The sequence below is a fragment of the Schistocerca cancellata genome, chromosome 8 (assembly GCF_023864275.1).
Source record: "Schistocerca cancellata isolate TAMUIC-IGC-003103 chromosome 8, iqSchCanc2.1, whole genome shotgun sequence".
Classification (NCBI taxonomy): domain Eukaryota; kingdom Metazoa; phylum Arthropoda; class Insecta; order Orthoptera; family Acrididae; genus Schistocerca; species Schistocerca cancellata.
Genome location: NC_064633.1, coordinates 113,342,121 through 113,363,336, shown reverse-complemented (window position 1 = coordinate 113,363,336; position 21,216 = coordinate 113,342,121). Strand labels below are relative to the sequence as shown.

Sequence of the window (21,216 nt, the reverse complement as noted above, 5' to 3'; positions counted from 1 at the left end):
GAGGGTGCTGGCCTTTTGGAACATAGCATCACAACTGTGGAACAGATACTGTGCCATGGGGTGCACCTAAGCAGCCGAAATAGTCACATGATCATCGGCAGTTATACGAACCTGCACAATAACCATGGCTCCCACGGAATACCACGATATGGTTGCTCAAATCATCACCGAAACCTCGCCATGTTTCCCTACTGGGACTGAAACTCGACAAGAAATTGAAAACAGTGCGAAACAAGATTCATCCAACCAAATTACTTTCTTCCATTGCTCCACAGCCCAATACGTACGTGAATTTGGCACCACGTATTACTTACTGGCATTTGCATACTGATGGATGGTTTGGAATTCCTGATCGCCCTGAAATTCAGTGCTTCTGGAGCTCCCTTCGTGTTTAAGAAGTTTCAGCATTGCAGCGCGTCAGCAGTCGTAAGTATCGAAATAATTATGAAAAATCCGCCTCTATTGCACAAACAACCTGGTTTTTACCTAGGTTTCAGCGTGGGTAACCACGCCTTCTTCAGAACAAATATAAAACAGCTTGCCTAAATAGGCATAGTCAAGGCTAAAATCAACACCTACAGGGGCAAGACTCCATAAATTTTTTTAGAAATACACGGTACATATGTACCAAGTGAATAATATTTCTTATCTCGTCCCTGTGTGTGCTGCCGCGCCCCAGCCAACGTACGATGGGCACAGGTTCTCCACCGAGTATTTCTAAAGAAATTTATGGGGTCTTACCGCTGTAGGTGTTGATTTTAGCCTTTGACTATGCCTATTTAGGCAAGCTGTTTTATATTTATTCTGAAGAAGGCGTGGTTACGCACGCTGAAACCTAGGTAAACACCACGTAGTTTATGCAGCCGAGGTCGATTTTTCGTAATTATTTCCTTCGTGTTGTTTTGTTAGTAGCTGGATTCTAGAGTGTTCTGCGGTGTCATCTGTAGCTTTCGTCCTTTTATTTTTCGTCACGATCCTTTTCAGTGACAGTGTATGACAATCATTCGACACACACTTTCGTCCGCGTTGTGACTTAGCGAGTATTGTTTTCCGCTTTCCTTGTATGTGGCGTGCGTCTTAGATACGATGGCTCTTGAAACAATAAACACTTCTGCCCCATGATTGCGGAGGCACTCACCACACGAGCGCCAAAAATCTGCCCACGTTCGAATTCACGTAACTCCGATATAGTGGACTCACATCCACACAGAATACTGTTCTGACCACGAGTGACGCTTGCAACGTAATGAGGGCATTGCACAGGTGTAGTGCGTGGTCAAATATAACAGCGTAACATGTGGGCTTATCTAGCATCTGTGTTTATGTTCCAGAATGCATTTCTCGCTGTATCCATATTTTTGTGCAACCCCGTACCTCTTCGCTAATATTCGCGTTGTAGACGGTTCGTTGACACTATCCTCAATTGTGGGAATATCGTGTTGAGAGTAACATTTACAATTGTCTTAACCATAGAAGAAGGAAAATAAGAAGAAGAAGTGACAGAAGAAGAACAGGAAGAAGTCATTGTACGCCTTTGTCTTTGGCTACTCTCGGCTCATATGCGGCTGCACCTGAGATATAAAGCACAAATAGGCATTACAAAAGTCGATGAATTTGCGAGTTCAACTTATGTCTCACCAGGTCTGCATAGCTTTATCGTCACTACGACTGGTACGATATCCGAGGCAAGGATGGTGTTTAACCATTACTGACGCTGGCATGACAGTACCTGTACATCATACGAGGTGCATTCAAGTTCTAAGGCCTCCGATTTTTTTTCTAATTAACTACTCACCCGAAATTGATGGAACTGGCGTTACTTCTCGACGTAATCGCCCTACAGACGTACACATTTTTCACAACGCTGACGCCATGATTCCATGGCAGCGACGAAGGCTTCTTTAGGAGTCTGTTTTGACCACTGGAAAATCGCTGAGGCAATAGCAGCACGGCTGGTGAATGTGCGGCCACGGAGAGTGTCTTTCATTGTTGGAAAAAGCCAAACGTCACTAGGAGCCAGGTCAGGTGAGTTGGGACCATGAGGAATCACTTCAAAGTTGTTATCACGAAGAAACTGTTGCGTAACGTTAGCTCGATGTGCAGGTGCGTTGTCTTGGTGAAACAGCACACGCGCAGCCCTTCCCGGACGTTTTTGTTGCAGTGCAGGAAGGAATTTGTTCTTCAAAACATTTTTGTAGGATGCACCTGTTACCGTAGTGCCCTTTGGAACGCAATGGGTAAGGATTACGCCCTCGCTCTCCCAGAACATGGACACCATCATTTTTTCAGCACTGGCGGTTACCCGAAATTTTTTTGGTGGCGGTGAATCTGTGTGCTTCCATTGAGCTGATTGGCGCTTTGTTTCTGGATTGAAAAATGGCATCCACGTCTCATCCATTGTCACAACCGACGAAAAGAAAGTCCCATTCATGCTGTCGTTGCGCGTCAACATTGCTTGGCAACATGCCACATGGCCAGCCATGTGGTCGTCCGTCAGCATTCGTGGAACCCACCTGGATGACACTTTTGCATTTTCAGGTCGTCATGCAGGATTGTGTGCACAGAACCCACAGAAATGTCAACTCTGGAGGCGATCTGTTCAACAGTCATTCGGCGATCCCCCAAAACAATTGTCTCCACTTTCTCGATCATGTCGTCAGACCGGCTTGTGCGAGCCCGAGGTTGTTTCGGTTTGTTGTCACACGATGTTCTGCCTTCATTAAATTGTCGCATCCATGAACGCATTTTCGACACATCCATAACTCCATCACCACATGTCTCCTTCAACTATCGATGAATTTCAATTGGTTTCACACCACGCAAATTCAGAAAACGAATGATTGCACGCTGTTCAAGTAAGGAAAACGTCGCCTTTAAGTATTTAAAACAGTTCTCATTCTCGCCGCTGGCGGTAAAATTCCATCTGCCATACGGTGCTGCCATCACTGGGACGTATTGACAATGAACGCGGCCTCATTTTAAAACAATGTGCATGTTTCTATCTCTTTCCAGTCCGGAGAAAAAAAATTGAAGGCCTTAGAACTTGAATGCACCTCGTATAAGTAAAGAGAAACTTTTTCTGTCTCAAAAAGGCGTCATTTGACAGTATCTCGTTTCGTATTTTTTCTGCTTATGTTCGTGTTCTTTGCCCTATTACCATCCATTATTGAGACTTTTGTTTTTTTCATTTTTATATTTATTTCTCCATTATGTCTCTTTCAGTTCAACAGAATACTCCCGAGGTCACTGATTACTGAATTCTATATTGCATTACCTACATAAATGCTATTTCCAATGAAGAGAACTAGATCACTTTCCTTATTTGCAACCTTTAGAATCACACATGACAACTAGTCATGAGACGCTCTACCCAATATTTCCAACAGTTATACAAAATGGGTAAATGAAACAGAATCACCCTCACATGAGAGTTATTTACTTATCAGTCATGGAATCGTTATAGAATATTGCATACGTGGTTGAGGCCTCGAGACAGCGGAAGGTTCCAGATAGGTGCATAGTGAGACATAGAATTAAAGGCTATGTATTAAGCTGGAAAACGTTTCCAGGGACGGATGTAGACTCTGATCATAGTTTATTGACTTTGAACTGGAGACAAAAACGGAAGAAACTGCAGAAACGTACGAATCAAAGATGATACCTAGATAAACTGCAGTATCTAGGGCTTCCTGAATTTTTTCCAGTTATGGACCATAATTTTTTACATTATGTTCTTAATTTCTGTCTATGATGCCCCTCTACAGACTACCAAAATAGTAATACAGAGGTCTCTCGTCGCACGAAATGCGTTACATTTACAAAGCAAGGGAAACAGATGTCAGTTTATGTTAAAATAACGTAATCATATACCGGAGTACAAGAAGTTTTTCGATTACGGCGAGCCATCGTTTGTAAATATGATACGCTCAAACCAATAAGGCACACAAATTGCAACGTGTATATGTAAAATTGTAAGACCCACATAGACTATTCTAACAGATGTGTTGACTATTTACAATATCTTAGCAGACTGATATGCTGCTATTGCACATCCATTTGACATAAATTGTACATTAGCCATTTATGGAATAAATCACAAGCTCAAAAGCGTTTCATTAAGAGTCAATAATACTTTTCTACAAATGCGCTCATTACAATGTTACTTTATATAAATGCAGACTGCGAGAACAGTATTTCTGAAGAAGAGAAATTTATCAACACTGAATGTAAGTTTAATTTTTAGAAATTTTTTCTGATTATATTTCTAAGCGTACGTCCCTGTAAGGATGTAAAAATTTAATGATAAGCAGTTTAGACAAGAAGAGAACGAAAGTTTTTGAAATGTATTGTTGTACAAGAATGTTGGACTTTTGGACCTGTAGACCAAATAACTGCCAACGAGGTATGGAATCGAGTTGGAGAAAAAAAGAATTTGTGACACAAATTCACTGGAGATGTGATTGGTTGATAAGATACACACTGAAGCAGCAAGGAATCTTCGCTTTGACAATGGATGGAAATTTGTGTGTTAAAAATTGTGGAGGGAGACGAAGGTTGAATTCTGTCAACATGTACAAATAGATGTAGGCTGTAGTCGTTACGCAAAGATGAAGAGGCTTGCACAGGACACATTAGGGTGGAGAGCTGCATCAAATCAGCCTTCAGATGGAAGAACAAAATATCAAAAATAGCAGCAAATCTATAGGAAACAATCAGTTTACATTTTGTCTGGTCATACAAAATATATGCACAAAACAATGCTAAAATTTTTATCATCACATGAGATATAGGTTAAGTAATTTTAGTGCTTCGTCATTGATATCTTGTACCAACTCTGTGCATTTGAAAACAATATTATGGGCACACAGAAGGGCAGACAAAAAAGTCTCCAGTATCAGTTTGTAAGCTCTGAACATCAAGTACTATAAGAGGCTCGGAATTTTGACTGTGTCATCTCGGTACATATACAGCGTCATGAAATTTGTGGTTAATAGCATGAATTAAGTCAGAATAAGTTGCTGCGTTCACTCAGTCAACACCGTACGTAAAAATATTTGCAGTTGGATAACACTTCTGTAACAGTTTCACAGAAAGGTGTGAATTGTATTTTCAGTTGATCTGAAAAATTTAAATGATAAACATCAGGTTTTGTAATAGGAGAGTAGGATCGGAAAATAATTTCTTTGATATTTTAGCATTTTTATCCTGTTATAAAATTAATTAGAAAGGTGTCTAAATAAGTTTTAAACTGACGTGAAAATATCTGATTTTCTAAAATATAGTCCACAATTCTTTAAAATGTCCGAAAATCTTATATGCATTACCTGCTACCAAATAAAGTAGATAACTTTTGAGATAGAAAGCTGTGGATTGCAGTATTAGGAAGGCGAAATTGTGTTGTTACTACTCATAGCATCTTCGAAACATTATAGTAGCTTTTCATAATATAAACCCATGTAGTATGTAGAAGTACTAAGAGTTCTCTTGCTACGGTGAGCAGTTTGGATACTGGAAAGGCAATCGACTTTCAAATTCTGACAAGCTATTGTTATAAATGTAAATTAGTGAACCAAGCAGAACACATATGTGGTAGAAGCTATGAAGGAACAAGTGGTGGAATGGAGGCCTCTGCAACTATTGAAATTTTCAGTCGATCCATGAATGAAACGGGCATTTGTTATTATAAGTTCTTAGGTGGTGTAGACTTCAAAGTACACAACAGCGTAGCAGCAGCAGCTCGGATTTACTGTCCTAAGATTATCACAAAAGTTGAATGTGTGAGTCACGTCCAGAACAGAATGAGTACCAAGATGAGGAAGTTGAAACTAAGTAAACGAGAACCTTTGTGGTGGTACAAATATAAGATATAGGCCGGTAGACAAACGTACTGATGAACTGCGACAATACTACGTGACGACCATTTGGAATAATACTGATGACTACTTCAGAACGTGGCAGGCTGTATGGACTATCTTTCTTCTCCCACAAACTATCAATATCTGACAAACATACACTCCTGGAAATTGAAATAAGAACACCGTGAATTCATTGTCCCAGGAAGGGGAAACTTTATTGACACATTCCTGGGGTCAGATACATCACATGATCACACTGACAGAACCACAGGCACATAGACACAGGCAACAAAGCATGCACAATGTTGGCACTAGTACAGTGTATATCCACCTTTCGCAGCAATGCAGGCTGCTATTCTCCCATGGAGACGGTCGTAGAGATGCTGGATGTAGTCCTGTGGAACGGCTTGCCATGCCATTTCCACCTGGCGCCTCAGTTGGACCAGCGTTCGTGCCGGACGTGCAGACCGCGTGAGACGACGCTTCATCCAGTCCCAAACATGCTCAATGGGGGACAGATCCGGAGATCTTGCTGGCCAGGGTAGTTGACTTACACCTTCTAGAGCACGTTGGGTGGCACGGGATACATGCGGACGTGCTTTGTCCTGTTGGAACAGCAAGTTCCCTTGCCGGTCTAGGAATGGTAGAACGATGGGTTCGATGACGGTTTGGATGTACCGTGCACTATTCAGTGTCCCCTCGACGATCACCAGTGGTGTACGGCCAGTGTAGGAGATCGCTCCCCACACCATGATGCTGGGTGTTGGCCCTGTGTGCCTCGGTCGTATGCTGTCCTGATTGTGGCGCTCACCTGCACGGCGCCAAACACGCATACGACCATCATTGGCACCAAGGCAAAAGCGACTCTCATCGCTGAAGACGACACGTCTCCATTCGTCCCTCCATTCACGCCTGTCGCGACACCACTGGAGGCGGGCTGCACGATGTTGGGGCGTGAGCGGAAGACGGCCTAACGATGTGCGGGACCGTAGCCCAGCTTCATGGAGACGGTTGCGAATGGTCCTCGCCGATACCCCAGGAGCAACAGTGTCCCTAATTTGCTGGGAAGTGGCGGTGCGGTCCCCTACGGCACTGCGTAGGATCCTACGGTCTTGGCGTGCATCCGTGCGTCGCTGCGGTCCGGTCCCAGGTCGACGGGCACGTGCACCTTCCGCCGACCACTGGCGACAACATCGATGTACTGTGGAGACATCAGGCCCCACGTATTGAGCAATTCGGCGGTACGTCCACCCGGCCTCCCGCATGCCCACTATACGCCCTCGCTCAAAGTCCGTCAACTGCACATACGGTTCACGTCCACGCTGTCGCGGCATGCTACCAGTGTTAAAGACTGCGATGGAGCTCCGTATGCCACGGCAAACTGGCTGACACTGACGGCGGCGGTGCACAAATGCTGCGCAGCTAGCGCCATTCGACGGCCAACACCGCGGTTCCTGGTGTGTCCGCTGTGCCGTGCGTGTGATCATTGCTTGTACAGCCCTCTCGCAGTGTCCGGAGCAAGTATGGTGAGTCTGACACACCGGTGTCAATGTGTTCTTTTTTCCATTTCCAGGAGTGTATATATCAACTGTGCTCTCCTGGACGAAGTTCATGGTGTAAGTAACGCAACGTCCAATACTCAGACACTTTACAGAGCCGGAAACATTCCATCCTAGCAACAGTCATGTAAGTCAGGATGGCCATTTACAGAGACCAGGCGTATAGTAGAAGTGTTTAAATTGGCAGGCTCAGAAGCCAAATGAGTCTGTCAACAACTCGCACACCAAACAATGTTTTTATTGCGAGGAAGACACTAAAATGGAGAAGAGATGGGATGTAACGCTGTTGTTGTTTTTAACGTTGGCAACAGTGGTAGTGTAAAAGTGCTACAGCATATACGAATTATTCCTTGTGTAATCTGCACTAGATGACTTTAAAGGATGGACGAGGTGCGCATCAGTAAAGCTCAGTCTGCAGCAGAAATGGTAGGTAAGGAGTCCAGATGGAAGAAAAGAATGAGACTCATGAAAAATTATCAAGAGCATGATACACAGCATGGTGCAGGGTTCTTCTGACTGAGTGCAAATAAAAAATAAAACATATATTAAGAAAATTTTAGTCTTTTAAAACTTAAGAATCTGTTTATGAACATTTACATTTTACATTATCCTCTACATCTCAGGAACGGCGTCGATCAGATTATTCGACTTTTCACTGGCTGCGACATAGATATACCGAGACAGCTGAACTGAATTTGAAAAAGGAAAAACAGTTGGACTTATTAGAAGTGATGGTAATTCCTATATACTCATGTCAACATAGTGATACTCTTCTTAATGATCAGTTGGCTAGCAAAAATCAGACATTTTATGTCATAAGATCCCTCCATTAACTTAGCACTATTACGCCAATAATTTTGTTTTATAGTTGTATTCTCGTATTATAACCTTAGATTCCTCCATTGGTTCTATACCTTGCACTTATTCTCTTTCTTGTGTCGTGTGTGAGTGTTGTAATCCCTTGAGTACCCTGTCGACACTCAGATTTTATGATTTTTATTGCCCAGTATGACATCTACTATAATTGTATGGTTTTTAAGCGGGCATATGATAGTGCAGTGTCATAGCATACTGCCTCTGACACAGACATATGTAATTTTTTTAAGTTTTTAAGATTTGTAAAAGTTCTAATTCAATTTTAAAGTTGATTTATTTATTTAATTTTTAATGGACACTACTTTTGTATGTTATACGCGTTTCGTATTTGTTGGCTAAGTTTTGATATTACCGTGATTTTCCACAATAATTATTCTGATATACTATAGCACGTGATTTGAATGGCCCATATTACTTGTTCAATAATTTTAATTTTAAATGCGTTTTAATTTCATTTTTAAACTACTTTAATCCTTCTTATCAAGCCTTTGTTAATCAATTCCATATTACCCTTGTCCGTAACTTAAGATACTAGCGCCATCTGTTGTACTTTAGTTGTATCAGCGCGGCTACCTGCGGCCATCCGCCGTTTATTATTTCTTGTGGCACTGCCAGTTATCGCATTCGGGAGGACGACGGTTCAATCCCGTCTCCGGCCATCCTGATTTAGGTTTTCCGTGATTTCCCTAAATCGTTTCAGGCAAATACCGGGATGGTTCCTTTGAAAGGGCACGGCCGATTTCCTTCCCAATCCTTCCCTAACCCGAGCTTGCACTCCGTCTCTAATGACCTCGTTGTCGACGGGACGTTAAACACTAACCACCACCACCACCACTGCCAGTTAGAGCGCAGAGATGTACGCTTTCCTCTACGCTGTGCTATACTTACTGCTGTAACGGATCAAAGCTATCTGTAATTCTTCATTGGTTTCCTTTATCTGTTTGTCAGGTCTCGTTTCCGTTGTGGATGTGGGTTGATTTGCGAAATTTTTCCGTCTAATTTCTGCAGTTCCTTTTAGTTATTCTGATATACACTACTGGCCATTAAAATTGCTACACCGTCAAGATGAAGTGCTACAGATGCAAAATTTAACCAACAGGAAGAAGATGCTGTGATATGCCAATGATTAGCTTTACAGAGCATTCACACAATGTTGGCGCCGGTGGCGACACCTACAACGTGCTGACATCAGGAAAGTTTCCAACTGATTTCTCATACGCAAACAGCAGTTGACCGGCGTTGCCTGGTGCAACATTGTTCTGATGCCTCGTGTGAGGAGGAGAAATGCGTACCATCACGTTTCCGACTTTGATAAAGGTCGGATTGTAGCCTATCGCTATTGCGGTTTATCGTATTGCGACATTGCTGCTCGCATTGGTCGGGATCCAATGACTGTTAGCAGAATATGGAATCGGTGGGTTCAGGAGGGTAATACGGAATGCTGAACTGGATCCCAACGGACTTGTATCACCAGCAGTCGAGATGACAGGCATCTTATCCACACGGCTGTAACGGATCGTGCAGCCACGTCTCGATCCCTGAGTCAACAGATGGGGATGTTTGCAAGACAACAACCATCTGCATGAACAGTTCAACGAAGTTTGCAGCAGGAAGGACTATCAGCTCGCAGACCATGGCTGCGGTTACCCTTGACGCTGCATCACCGACAGGATTGCCTGCGATAGTGACTCATCGACGACCCTTGGTGCACGAATAGCAAAACGTCATTTTTTCGGACGAATCCAGGTTTTGTTTACAGCATCATGATGGTCGCTTCCGTGTTTGGCGACATCGAGGTGTACGCACATTGGAAGCGTGTATTCGCCATCGCCATACTGGCATATCACCCGGTGTGATGGTATGGGGAGCCATTGGTTACACGTCTCAGTCACCTCTTGTTCGCATTGATGGCACTTTGAACAGTGGACGTTACATTTCAGATGTGTTACGACCCGTGACTTTACCCTTCATTCGATCCCTGCGAAACAATACATTTCAGCAGGATAATGCACGACCACATGTTGCAGGTCCTGTACGAGCCTTTCTAGATACAGAAAATGTTACACTGCTGTCCTGGCCAGCACATTCTCCAGATCTCTCACCAATTGAAAACGTCTTGTCAATGGTGACCGAGCAAGTGGCTCGTCACAATACCAGTCGCTAGTCTTGGTGAACTCTGGTATCGTACACGCCATCCAAGCTCTATTTGACTCAATGCCCAGGCGTGTCAAGGCAGTAATTACGGCCAGATGTGGCTGTTGTGGGTACTGATTTCTCAGGGTCTATGCACCCAAATTGAGTAAAAATGTAATCACATGTCAGTTGTAGTAGAATATATGTGTCCAATGAATACCCGTTTATCATCTGCATTTCTTCTTGGTGTAGCAATATTAATGGCCAGTAGTGTATGAAATCTGTCCGCCAACTTCCCACAATTGTTTTTAGTTATTCTGACAACCGGATTTTCATGTGTTTGTGGCTGACACAGAGCTTTGGTAGCCGGCGCATCTAAATCCATTTGACACTTTTGCGTGAATGTTGTTCACGGTTGTAATTGAACTATTGGCGCAGCTTAGAACCATGCCTTATAGTGTTTGTAGGATAGTTATTTAATTAGCCTCCTTTATCGTTCTAGATAATATGATGATAACCCACCTATGTGAAACGTGTTATTTTTAAATAAAAATAACTTTCCAATCATGACTGTTTCATTTTCAATAGAGATAAAAAACATAATTTAACTACAATTAAAATTATTTTTCTGAAAGTACAAAAAAGTCGTTAAAAATTGTATGGCTGAAATGCTATGACTTGTATTAACCGCAGGAAGAACATTTCTGTAATTTCTTGTATAAGTTTCATGACAGTTGCTACAATGGTACACGGTATTCCAATTCTCCTTAGTTGCGCACCCCTTTCATTTAGTATAATAGCTAATAGCTTAGGGTCGCACTGTAACCTAAGCTTTATTGTATAAATCATGGGAAAACTTTTTTAAGTTTTCGTAGTATTCGTATTTTTTTTTTTAATATCAATATTCTGTGAGTTATTTACTGACTCACTGTATATGAGGTGTACTTAGGTCACATACTGCAGTGGAACCTGGCGAGCTGAAATTAAAGAGAGATTTAACACGCTTTGCATATGAGTGATATGTTTTCATATGGTTCCAGCACTTCGACTGTCGAAACCACATACGGGTCATCCAGCCAATGGGTGACGGCACGCGGCTCTACGTGTGTGGGACCAACGCGCACTTCCCCAAGGACTGGGTCATATACGTAAGTCACCTCTGTCTCTCATCAACAGCAGAACTATCTAATCCTACTGCAGCGTAGTTTTCTTATCTCCTAGAATATAGGATTCATATGACAAGGTTTAAATTTTGGTAATATTGAAAGACAAAGAAATATGTTTGTTATGTTACGCTGCTTTCTAATGTATTGTAGAACTTACCTAATTTACGCTATTCACGGTACAGAATAGTACTCAACCTCTGGAAGAGTTATATATAGTCACAATAATAATAACGATTGTTGTGGGTTGGCAGGAGAGCCAACACCGGTATGAGAGGAAGCCGAAAGGCACGTGTTTTAGCTCAGGCAGGCTGGCGTGAGGTCTGGAACAGGACAAGGAAATTAGACTTTAGCAAAAAACGTATGTAGCTGCTGGAATACTTAACTTTAATCCATAAATGGTGAACATGGTGGTAACTGGCAAGGGCGCCTTGCTAGGTCGTAGCAAGTGACGTAGCTGAAGGCTATGCTAACTATCGTCTCGGCAAATGAGAGCGTATTTTGTCAGTGAACCATCGCTAGCAAAGTCGGTTGTACAACTGGGGCGAGTGCTAGGAAGTCTCTCTAGACCTGCCGTGTGGCGGCGCTCGGTCTGCAATCACTGATAGTGGCGACACGCGGGTCCGACATATACTAACGGACCGCGGCCGATTTAAAGGCTACCACCTAGCAAGTGTGGTGTCTGGCGGTGACACCACAACAATAATAATAATAATAATAATGCTCCGCCATTCCGGTTTCGCGTGGTTCAGTCTAGATCGAAGTACTATCGTGTCATCAGCAACCACTGCCATTATCTGGATGCGGTGTGCTTGTGTGTGGGGTCAGGATACTGCCCTTCTGGCCGTTGTCAGCTTTTCAGATCCCGGAGCCGCTACTTCCCATTGAAGCAACTGCTCATTCGGCATCTAGAGGCTCAGCGCACTCAGTCTTCTCGCCAAGAATATCACTGACAGTACCAGGAACCGAACCCGAGTCGTCCGCCTGACAATCAGACGCGCTGGCCATTCAGAGACGGAATCCGGAAGACTTATGGAAATAAAAAAAAGACAATGGAACGCGGATGAGGTAGCAAAGATTATGATCATTAACGTTGGATACAGATTGTTTCAAATGGCTCTGAGCACTATGGGACTTCACTTCTGAGGTCATCAGTCACCTAGAACTTAAAACTAATTAAACCTAACTAACCTAAGGACATCACACACATCCATGCCCGAGGCAGGATTCGAACCTGCGACCGTAGCGGTCACGCGGTTCCAGACTGAAGCGCAAGGCCACACAGACCGGCGGATACAGATTAATTACAACTTATAACTCCTTACTTTTCATAATTAGTGAACCTGAATGAAATGACATTATGACTGTGTCATGTTGCAAACCATTTCGAGACCTTTCCCCGAGACAAATTCAGAACCGTTGAAACAAACTGAGTCCAAATCTGTTATTTACTTAAATCATTCTCAACAAAAGTTCTTTGTCCATGGGGTGTCATTTTAAAAAAGCGTCAGAAAAATTCCCTGGATGCAAAATGCACTTATAACGGAAACTTCTCTTCTTCCACACCAACAGACAGGCGAAAGTAACTAATTTCCTGTTATTCTTGAGCTTGGCTCTGGACGCATAAGAAAGTACACGACAATAAAGATAAAAATACAGGTTGTAAGAGATAGACAAACAGTGATTATGTTCATTAGCAGTACAATACAACAACCAGCGAAATGCAACGCCTTATTTGGAATAGCTATCGAGATATGGTAGCCTTAATTGTCTAGCGCTTAATATTTCAAGCTACTAAGATGAAGGTACTACGTTTAGTTTCCAGCGACTACCTCATTTTCTCTTGTGGAAAAGTGTGGAACATGTTTCACTTAGCATCACGGGAGAGTCTAGCCTGGAGAAATTTTGGTACTACGTTACTACGGAAGATAACAAAGTACAGAAACGTCAGGGTTACTATGATTAGTATGCAAGATGTTTGGTGGAAACGAAGTATTAAACTTATCAATTAGGTAATACATGTAACACAGAAGAGAAAAAAGCACAGCCACAACTGCGACAGAGAGGATGGAAACATACTGATGCTGAAAACGAACCTAATCATGGGCTGTGACCCGGGAGAAGACTGACTAACATCCCATCTAACGACAACTATATGCAACTAAAAGAGATAATTTGTAATTATAAGTCTTTTGGTTTTAACTGCATATCTCATATATAAGAATCAATATGCTAGCACGTTCACAAAGGTAGAAGGGAGTTTCTCTTTTATTGTTTGTTTTATTTGTTTCCTGTTTTCATTCTAACGTTTTTATTTATCTTGCCCGTTGCCAATTCAAGTAACAAGAATCATACTATCAAGAGGGAAAAATAATGTGAGACAAAAAATTAACAGACCGGCCGGAGTGGCCGTGCAGTTCTAAGCGCTACAGTCTGGAGCCGAGCGACCGCTACGGTCGCAGGTTCGAATCCTGCCTCGAGCATGGATGTGTGTGATGTCCTTAGGTTAGTTAGGTTTAATTAGTTCTAAGTTCTAGGCGACTGAAGACCTCAGAAGTTAAGTCGCATTGGGCTCAGAGCCATTTTTGAAAAAATTAACAGTGCTTGCTGTTTCGCTGAACATGTCTATCAGATTATTTTGTAAGAGGCCTAACAAAAGTAGCGAACTACACTGCCCGTCAAAACAATAAATAAATAAATAAAAAAGGTGGTAAGAATAATAATTTTAAGCCCACCACAGGAGAGGAAGAAACGGGATGAAACTTCATAACTTGAGCAGGTATTTGTTGTTATTTCAGTGATTACAATATCGAGCCACATTTAACAGGCAACTTAGCAGTATGAGGCCTCATATCAATATGTCGCAGCAGCCTCTCTGGTCTGGATGCAGGCACTGGTTAGACTGGGAAAGATGGGACTTTGATGGCTACGGAAGCGCGTCAACATCACGCATTGCCATGTAGGATGAGCATTGTTGTGTTGCCAATGGTACCGATATATTACCGTATTAGAAGTAACACATAGGGTCGCTGGATGTCCGTGAGGTACCGTCGCGCCTTTCGCGTCCCCTCCCTCCCTCCCCCCCCCCCCCCCTCAGTTACTGTCATCCGTGACCCGACGGCACACCAGATGGCTCCTCACACAATGACGCCTGGAGTAACAGCACTGTGCCTCTCCAGAACACGGGGAGACGGGACCTCTACCGACGTCTCCGCCACTTTCGGCGACAGTGGTCATACGGGGTAGTGCACGTCCGCGATTCGTCTCTGAACACAACGGCGGGCTGTGCCTCCCTGTCACGACAGCACTCCAAATGCATCACTTTGTACTGCGGTGTTAACAGCAGCCTTCGGATGGAGTGGCAGTTCCCTATCCCGACTGCTGCTATACTCCGAGCAGTGGTGCGGACTGGCGTAGAATGATGCAGGAAATCGCCGGCTGTTGTGGCCGAGCGGTTCTAGGCGCTTCAGTCTGAAACCGCGCGACCGGTACGGCCGCAGGTTCGAATCTTGTCTCGGGCATGGATGTGTGTGATGTCCTTAGGTTAGTTAGGTTTAAATGGTTCTAAGTTCTAGGGGACTGATGACCTCAGATTTTAAGTCCCATAGTGCTCAGAGTCATTTGAACCATTTGCAGGAAATCTATTACTTCTTCGCGAATGGCAGCATCAGATGTGTAGGGGGGAGGGGGGTTACAATGTGGTTGGTATAGTTACAACACGGCTATGTGGCCGGACGACTGATATGCCTGCCCTCACGTTCCCATAAAGTCCAACATCGTGGCCACTGGAGATCAACAATCAATGAAGCCCTTTACAAACTCTGTGATCTGCTGTCTCACACGAGTATATGACTACACTGTTTCATTCATAATGATTATTCAACGTGTCACGCTGTTAACACCTCTTGCATATCATACTATGCCTAGTAACAACACGACTAATGAACCCTGATGGGCGTTCTACCTGTCACAGAGAACTGCAACTCTAATCATTTGCATACCGGCTAATGACGTGTACGGGTATGAAGCTACATTGACATACGAACAGGTCTTCTCAATGATTCACATTCTTATGGGAAGTGCACTTTACAAAGAAGCTACGTCTATAAAGCTGATGGTGAAAAGCGAAAGGACGATTGAAAAATGAAAATTAGGACCTTAAAACGTATATGAAAAAGTAAAAAGAAAAAGCAACAGCAAAACGATGCTTCGTAAAACTAGTGACTTTATATCATAAGGTTTTCATCATGCACGATTGCAAACGAAATTTCCTTATTTTACTGCCTCAGAGAAACATATGTGAGTTTTCTCTAAGGAAAACCATTCACATTACGTTTTTCATTCGTGGCCCCAGTCAGTCATGCCGTACGTCTTTACTCTTATTTATTACAATTTTTGGCCGAATTAGATACCGATAATAATTAGCATCAGATGGCGTCAGTTGTAGCAGCCGTCCTCCAATGACCTAGACGAGAAAATGGCTTAATGCGGGCCAAAGCGCATGTCAACGCTAAACATAAAACGTGTTGTCGACTGTCATATTCTGCGACAAAAATAGCTCGTTTATATATGAGTTTCATTTATTTTAATAAAAAAAGTATATACTATGGGATCGAAAATACACTCCTGGAAATGGAAAAAAGAACACATTGACACCGATGTGTCAGACCCACCATACTTGCTCCGGACACTGCGAGAGGGCTGTACAAGCAATGATCACACGCACGGCACAGCGGACACACCAGGAACCGCGGTGTTGGCCGTCGAATGGCGCTAGCTGCGCAGCATTTGTGCACCGCCGCCGTCAGTGTCAGCCAGTTTGCCGTGGCATACGGAGCTCCATCGCAGTCTTTAACACTGGTAGCATGCCGCGACAGCGTGGACGTGAACCGTATGTGCAGTTGACGGACTTTGAGTGAGGGCGTATAGTGGGCATGTGGGAGGCCGGGTGGACGTACCGCCGAATTGCTCAACACGTGGGGCGTGAGGTCTCCACAGTACATCGATGTTGTCGCCAGTGGTCGGCGGAAGGTGCACGTGCCCGTCGACCTGGGACCGGACCGCAGCGACGCACGGATGCACGCCAAGACCGTAGGATCCTACGCAGTGCCGTAGGGGACCGCACCGCCACTTCCCAGCAAATTAGGGACACTGTTGCTCCTGGGGTATCGGCGAGGACCATTCGCAACCGTCTCCATGAAGCTGGGCTACGGTCCCGCACACCGTTAGGCCGTCTTCCGCTCACGCCCCAACATCGTGCAGCCCGCCTCCAGTGGTGTCGCGACAGGCGTGAATGGAGGGACGAATGGAGATGTGTCGTCTTCAGCGATGAGAGTCGCTTCTGCCTTGGTGCCAATGATGGTCGTATGCGTGTTTGGCGCCGTGCAGGTGAGCGCCACAATCAGGACTGCATACGACCGAGGCACACAGGGCCAACACCCGGCATCATGGTGTGGGGAGCGCTCTCCTACACTGGCCGTACACCACTGGTGATCGTCGAGGGGACACTGAATAGTGCACGGTACATCCAAACCGTCATCGAACCCATCGTTCTACCATTCCTAGACCGGCAAGGGAACTTGCTGTTCCAATAGGACAATGCACGTCCGCATGTATCCCGTGCCACCCAACGTGCTCTAGAAGGTGTAAGTCAACTACCCTGGCCAGCAAGATCTCCGGATCTGTCCCCCATTGAGCATGTTTGGGACTGGATGAAGCGTCGTCTCACGCGGTCTGCACGTCCAGCACGAACGCTGGTCCAACTGAGGCGCCAGGTGGAAATTGCATGGCAAGGCGTTCCACATGACTACATCCAGCATCTCTACGATCGTCTCCATGGGAGAATAGCAGCCTGCATTGCTGCGAAAGGTGGATATACACTGTACTAGTGCCGACATTGTGCATGCTCTGTTGCCTGTGTCTATGTGCCTGTGGTTCTGTCAGTGTGATCATGTGATGTATCTGACCCCAGGAATGTGTCAATAAAGTTTCCCCTTCCTGGGACAATGAATTCACGGTGTTCTTATTTCAATTTCCAGGAGTGTATATGGCCACCCCTATGTAAATCAAAACTGACCACTGGATGTCGCGCTGAACCCCCATTATGAAAGGAGGCCAGGTGTATCGTGTTGTCAATAGAGAAGCAAAAACAGAATAATCAGTCGACCGAGAAAGCTCAGTAACTTCGAATGTGGACTGGTCGCTGGATGTCACCTGAGATGCTTTTTAACCCTTCTAAAGCTGCCCAAGTCAATTCTTGGTGACGTGATTATGAACTGGAAACGCGAAGAAACAACCACGGCTGACGAAAGACCATGTGGACCTCATGTAGTGGCGGACGGGAACCGTCGGGCATTGTGGAGAGTGGCATCACATGAAATCAGCCTTGAGTTCCCAAGTGCCACCAGTAGTCCAGCCTGCACGATTACTGTGTTACAAAGAACAAGGTTCAGTAGTCGAGGAGCCCCCCATAAGCCACTCATTTGCGTAGTCACTCCCAATAGTGGGAGTGCTTCTCAGTTTTGGTTATTGATAACTTGATACCAGTGTCTGAGTTTAATTTGTACAGCACTAAAGATGATCAATATGTGATCGAAAATCGATTCTGCTATCAATAAAACATAAATATTACGGCCAACGCTGATCTTCCTTTTAATTTAACATATATGGTCGTTGTGCACACAGCACGCCACGGAGTCGCCAATCAATTGTCTAAATCGTTTTGCAATTTGTTTTGATCATCTGATGACTTTATTAAAAGGTAAACGACACCACCACATAAAAACTGTCTAAGAGTGTTACTCACATGTCTCGTAAATCGTTTATGTATATCAGAAACAGCAGAGGGCCTATAACACTTCGTTGGCGAACGCCAAATGTTGCTTCTGTTTTACTCGACAACTTTCAGGGCATAATAATACACGGTGATCCAATTCTGTGCCCGCATCTCGTGGTCGTGCGGTAGCGTTCTCGCTTCCCACGCCCGGGTTCCCGGGTTCGATTCCCGGCGGGGTCAGGGATTTTCTCTGCCTCGTGATGGCTGGGTGTTGTGTGCCGTCCTTAGGTTAGTTAGGTTTAAGTAGTTCTAAGTTCTAGGGGACTGATGACCATAGATGTTAAGTCCCATAGTGCTCAGAGCCATTTGAACCATTTGAACCATCCAATTCTGTAAACAAATGTTTCAAGTTGCTAAAGGCGACAGGTTTCAGTGATATTACAAGTGACGTACACAATCTGATGTGCGTATCTTCTTTCGTAATTTGTACGACAGGTATTGAAGATAACGCATCAATATGCTGTCAGTTGCACAAAAAGGACTACATTACTCAGCAACAAAATTCTTTGATCATTTGCCCAACAACATAAAGTGTCTGGCAGGTAGCAGATGGAGTTTTAAATCTAGCTTAGAATCATTTCTTTGGGACAACTCCTTCTATTCCATGGAGGAGTTCCTGTTTCAGCACTGGGTAAAAAAAAAAAAAAAAAAAAAGCCTGTAAATGTACTTGCACGCGTAGAACTATAAATTTCAGTAACAGTAATATAAGCTGTGTATATATCTTGTAGTCTGACTTGTTCCACATCATATCGATGAAATAATCGTGAAAATGATCTACGGAACATGACATAACCAAACCAAACTATCAACCGTTACGTGAGTAGCGATAGGTCATACAAGAATGACTTTAAAATGTGGCACTCATAATTTTCCAGAGGTACATTAGAAGAATATCCAACTCCCTCTTTCAGTTGAATATGAAGGAAAACGTAATGCGATCCTTAGTAAAGCCGTGTTACTCTTACCTGTTCAAGACATAAGTCTTGGTTAAATCTGAAAATATGGATTGGGCAATGAAGGAGTTGGGCTGTTGCTGGTCGCTCGAGCTGTAGAAGCTGTTTGCTAACTCAAAAAGACTGCGTGACCTGCATGTCCAACGCAAAAGCCATAGATTACCATCGGCCACGCAAATATCTTTTAATAGAGATCTCAGCCCTCGCGTGACCGTGTAATTAAACGTCGCACAACAGAAATTTCAGTGTCGCTCCCGATTTTTCGCTTTCTGGGAACCATTAAAGTTTGAAACCCTACACATAGACACTTGTACACTCATGACGTAAGTCCTGTAAAACGTGTGTAGAGTATAATAACATCGCAAATCAAGTTGTGTAAACATAAACTTTGAACGAAGAAGTTTCTTTCATTTTACATCACACTGGCACCATCCTTTCAGTCGATACACAGTTACAAGCATCAGATGACATTTAGTAATTACAAAACGTACGCTAGAACTTAAACACATGTTTTTTCTTACGTGTTTCATTATTCTCCTTACGTTTTAGCTGCAACGTCAATGTTTCACATCGAACTGATTTCTTCTCAGCAGGTTCAACGGTCTCGAGAACTTCAAAGAGGGACGTAATTACCTCCAGCAGATTTTTTAGTAAAAATGAGTACATTATTTAGCACTACTAGGCAATGCCGAGGTTTAACTTATTTTCAAGTGACAAGATGTAAGTGGACGCATTGTCTTAGGAAGTATTTGTATTTAATTTCATATCTCATGTGCAAATATGTGTGACGTATGACATTTAGTACGTAGAATGTTCTAAAATTCGATGCGCAAATAGACTGATTTTGTGACGGAGATAACAACAAATACACTGGGTGTAGAGAAATAATGTGTAAACACTTTAAAACTGAATGTTTCTTTAAATAAAGGGGACGGAAATAATTGTTTGGTGAATAATAATTCAGAAGGTATGAAAATCTTAATAAGGCTTAAATTTGTTGCAGGATTGGAAATAAATATGGCGCTATCGTTGGAAGAACCGAAGTGGGTGCAAAAATGTTACTGGAAAACAGTGAATATGAGTGACATTCAATGTCATTGGAGATTTGAATTTGGAACACCACCACCTTTTCAAGTAACAGTTAGACGTTTCGATGTAAGTTTCAAGTCGACAGAAGATGCGTGATGTGAACAAGGAAGGAAGCGGAGGAAAGAGACGTTCAAAAGGCAGCGAAAGTATTGCTGCTGTGATGCATGCGCACACGCAATCCCCAAAAAATTCTGTATAACAGTGCTCGCTTGGGACTGGGATCAGCGAAATCAGTGTTCACAGAAATTTTCGGACTCTGAGATGGAAGTCTTACATTCAAACACTTCTTCATGCTCTGAACTAGGACGGTGCCTACGGGCGAACTGAATTTTGAGGGTGGGCCATCTACATATGTGAAGAAGACGAATGAATGCTTTCAAGATCTCATTATTCGGTAGGACGAAGCGCCCTTTAAACTTAGCGGAACAATAAACTGCAAAAATTTCATGTTCCGGGCTAATGGAAATCCATACATAACTAAAGAAACAAGTGTAAACGCAACAGGAATATCATTCTGGTGTGCTCTGTTGTCTAGATGATTAACTGAACAGTACTTCTTGAGGATATTGTTGTAGAAATGTTCGATGTGATAACTCCATAGCTTAATGACGTTTTTGACAATGAATGGTATTGCTTTCTCATTTGATACCTCACTTTTTACTTGACGTCAGCAAATTTCTCAGTTGCACATTTGCTTCGAGAAATATGTGATGAGGAGGAAGTGCTGTTGATCACCCAGCTTCATCGATGAA

The 21,216-nt window shown here is 43.5% G+C and overlaps 1 protein-coding gene across 1 annotated transcript in view; it reads left to right on the top strand.

The window, feature by feature from the left end:
* LOC126095410 (semaphorin-2A-like) overlaps nt 1–21,216 on the top strand; it is a 532,909-nt gene that overhangs the window by 380,561 nt on the left and 131,132 nt on the right. Inside the window, exon 5 of the mRNA XM_049910208.1 lies at nt 11,464–11,571. Coding sequence (XP_049766165.1) covers nt 11,464–11,571 — 108 coding nt within the window. The remainder of the gene's footprint in view (nt 1–11,463; nt 11,572–21,216) is intronic.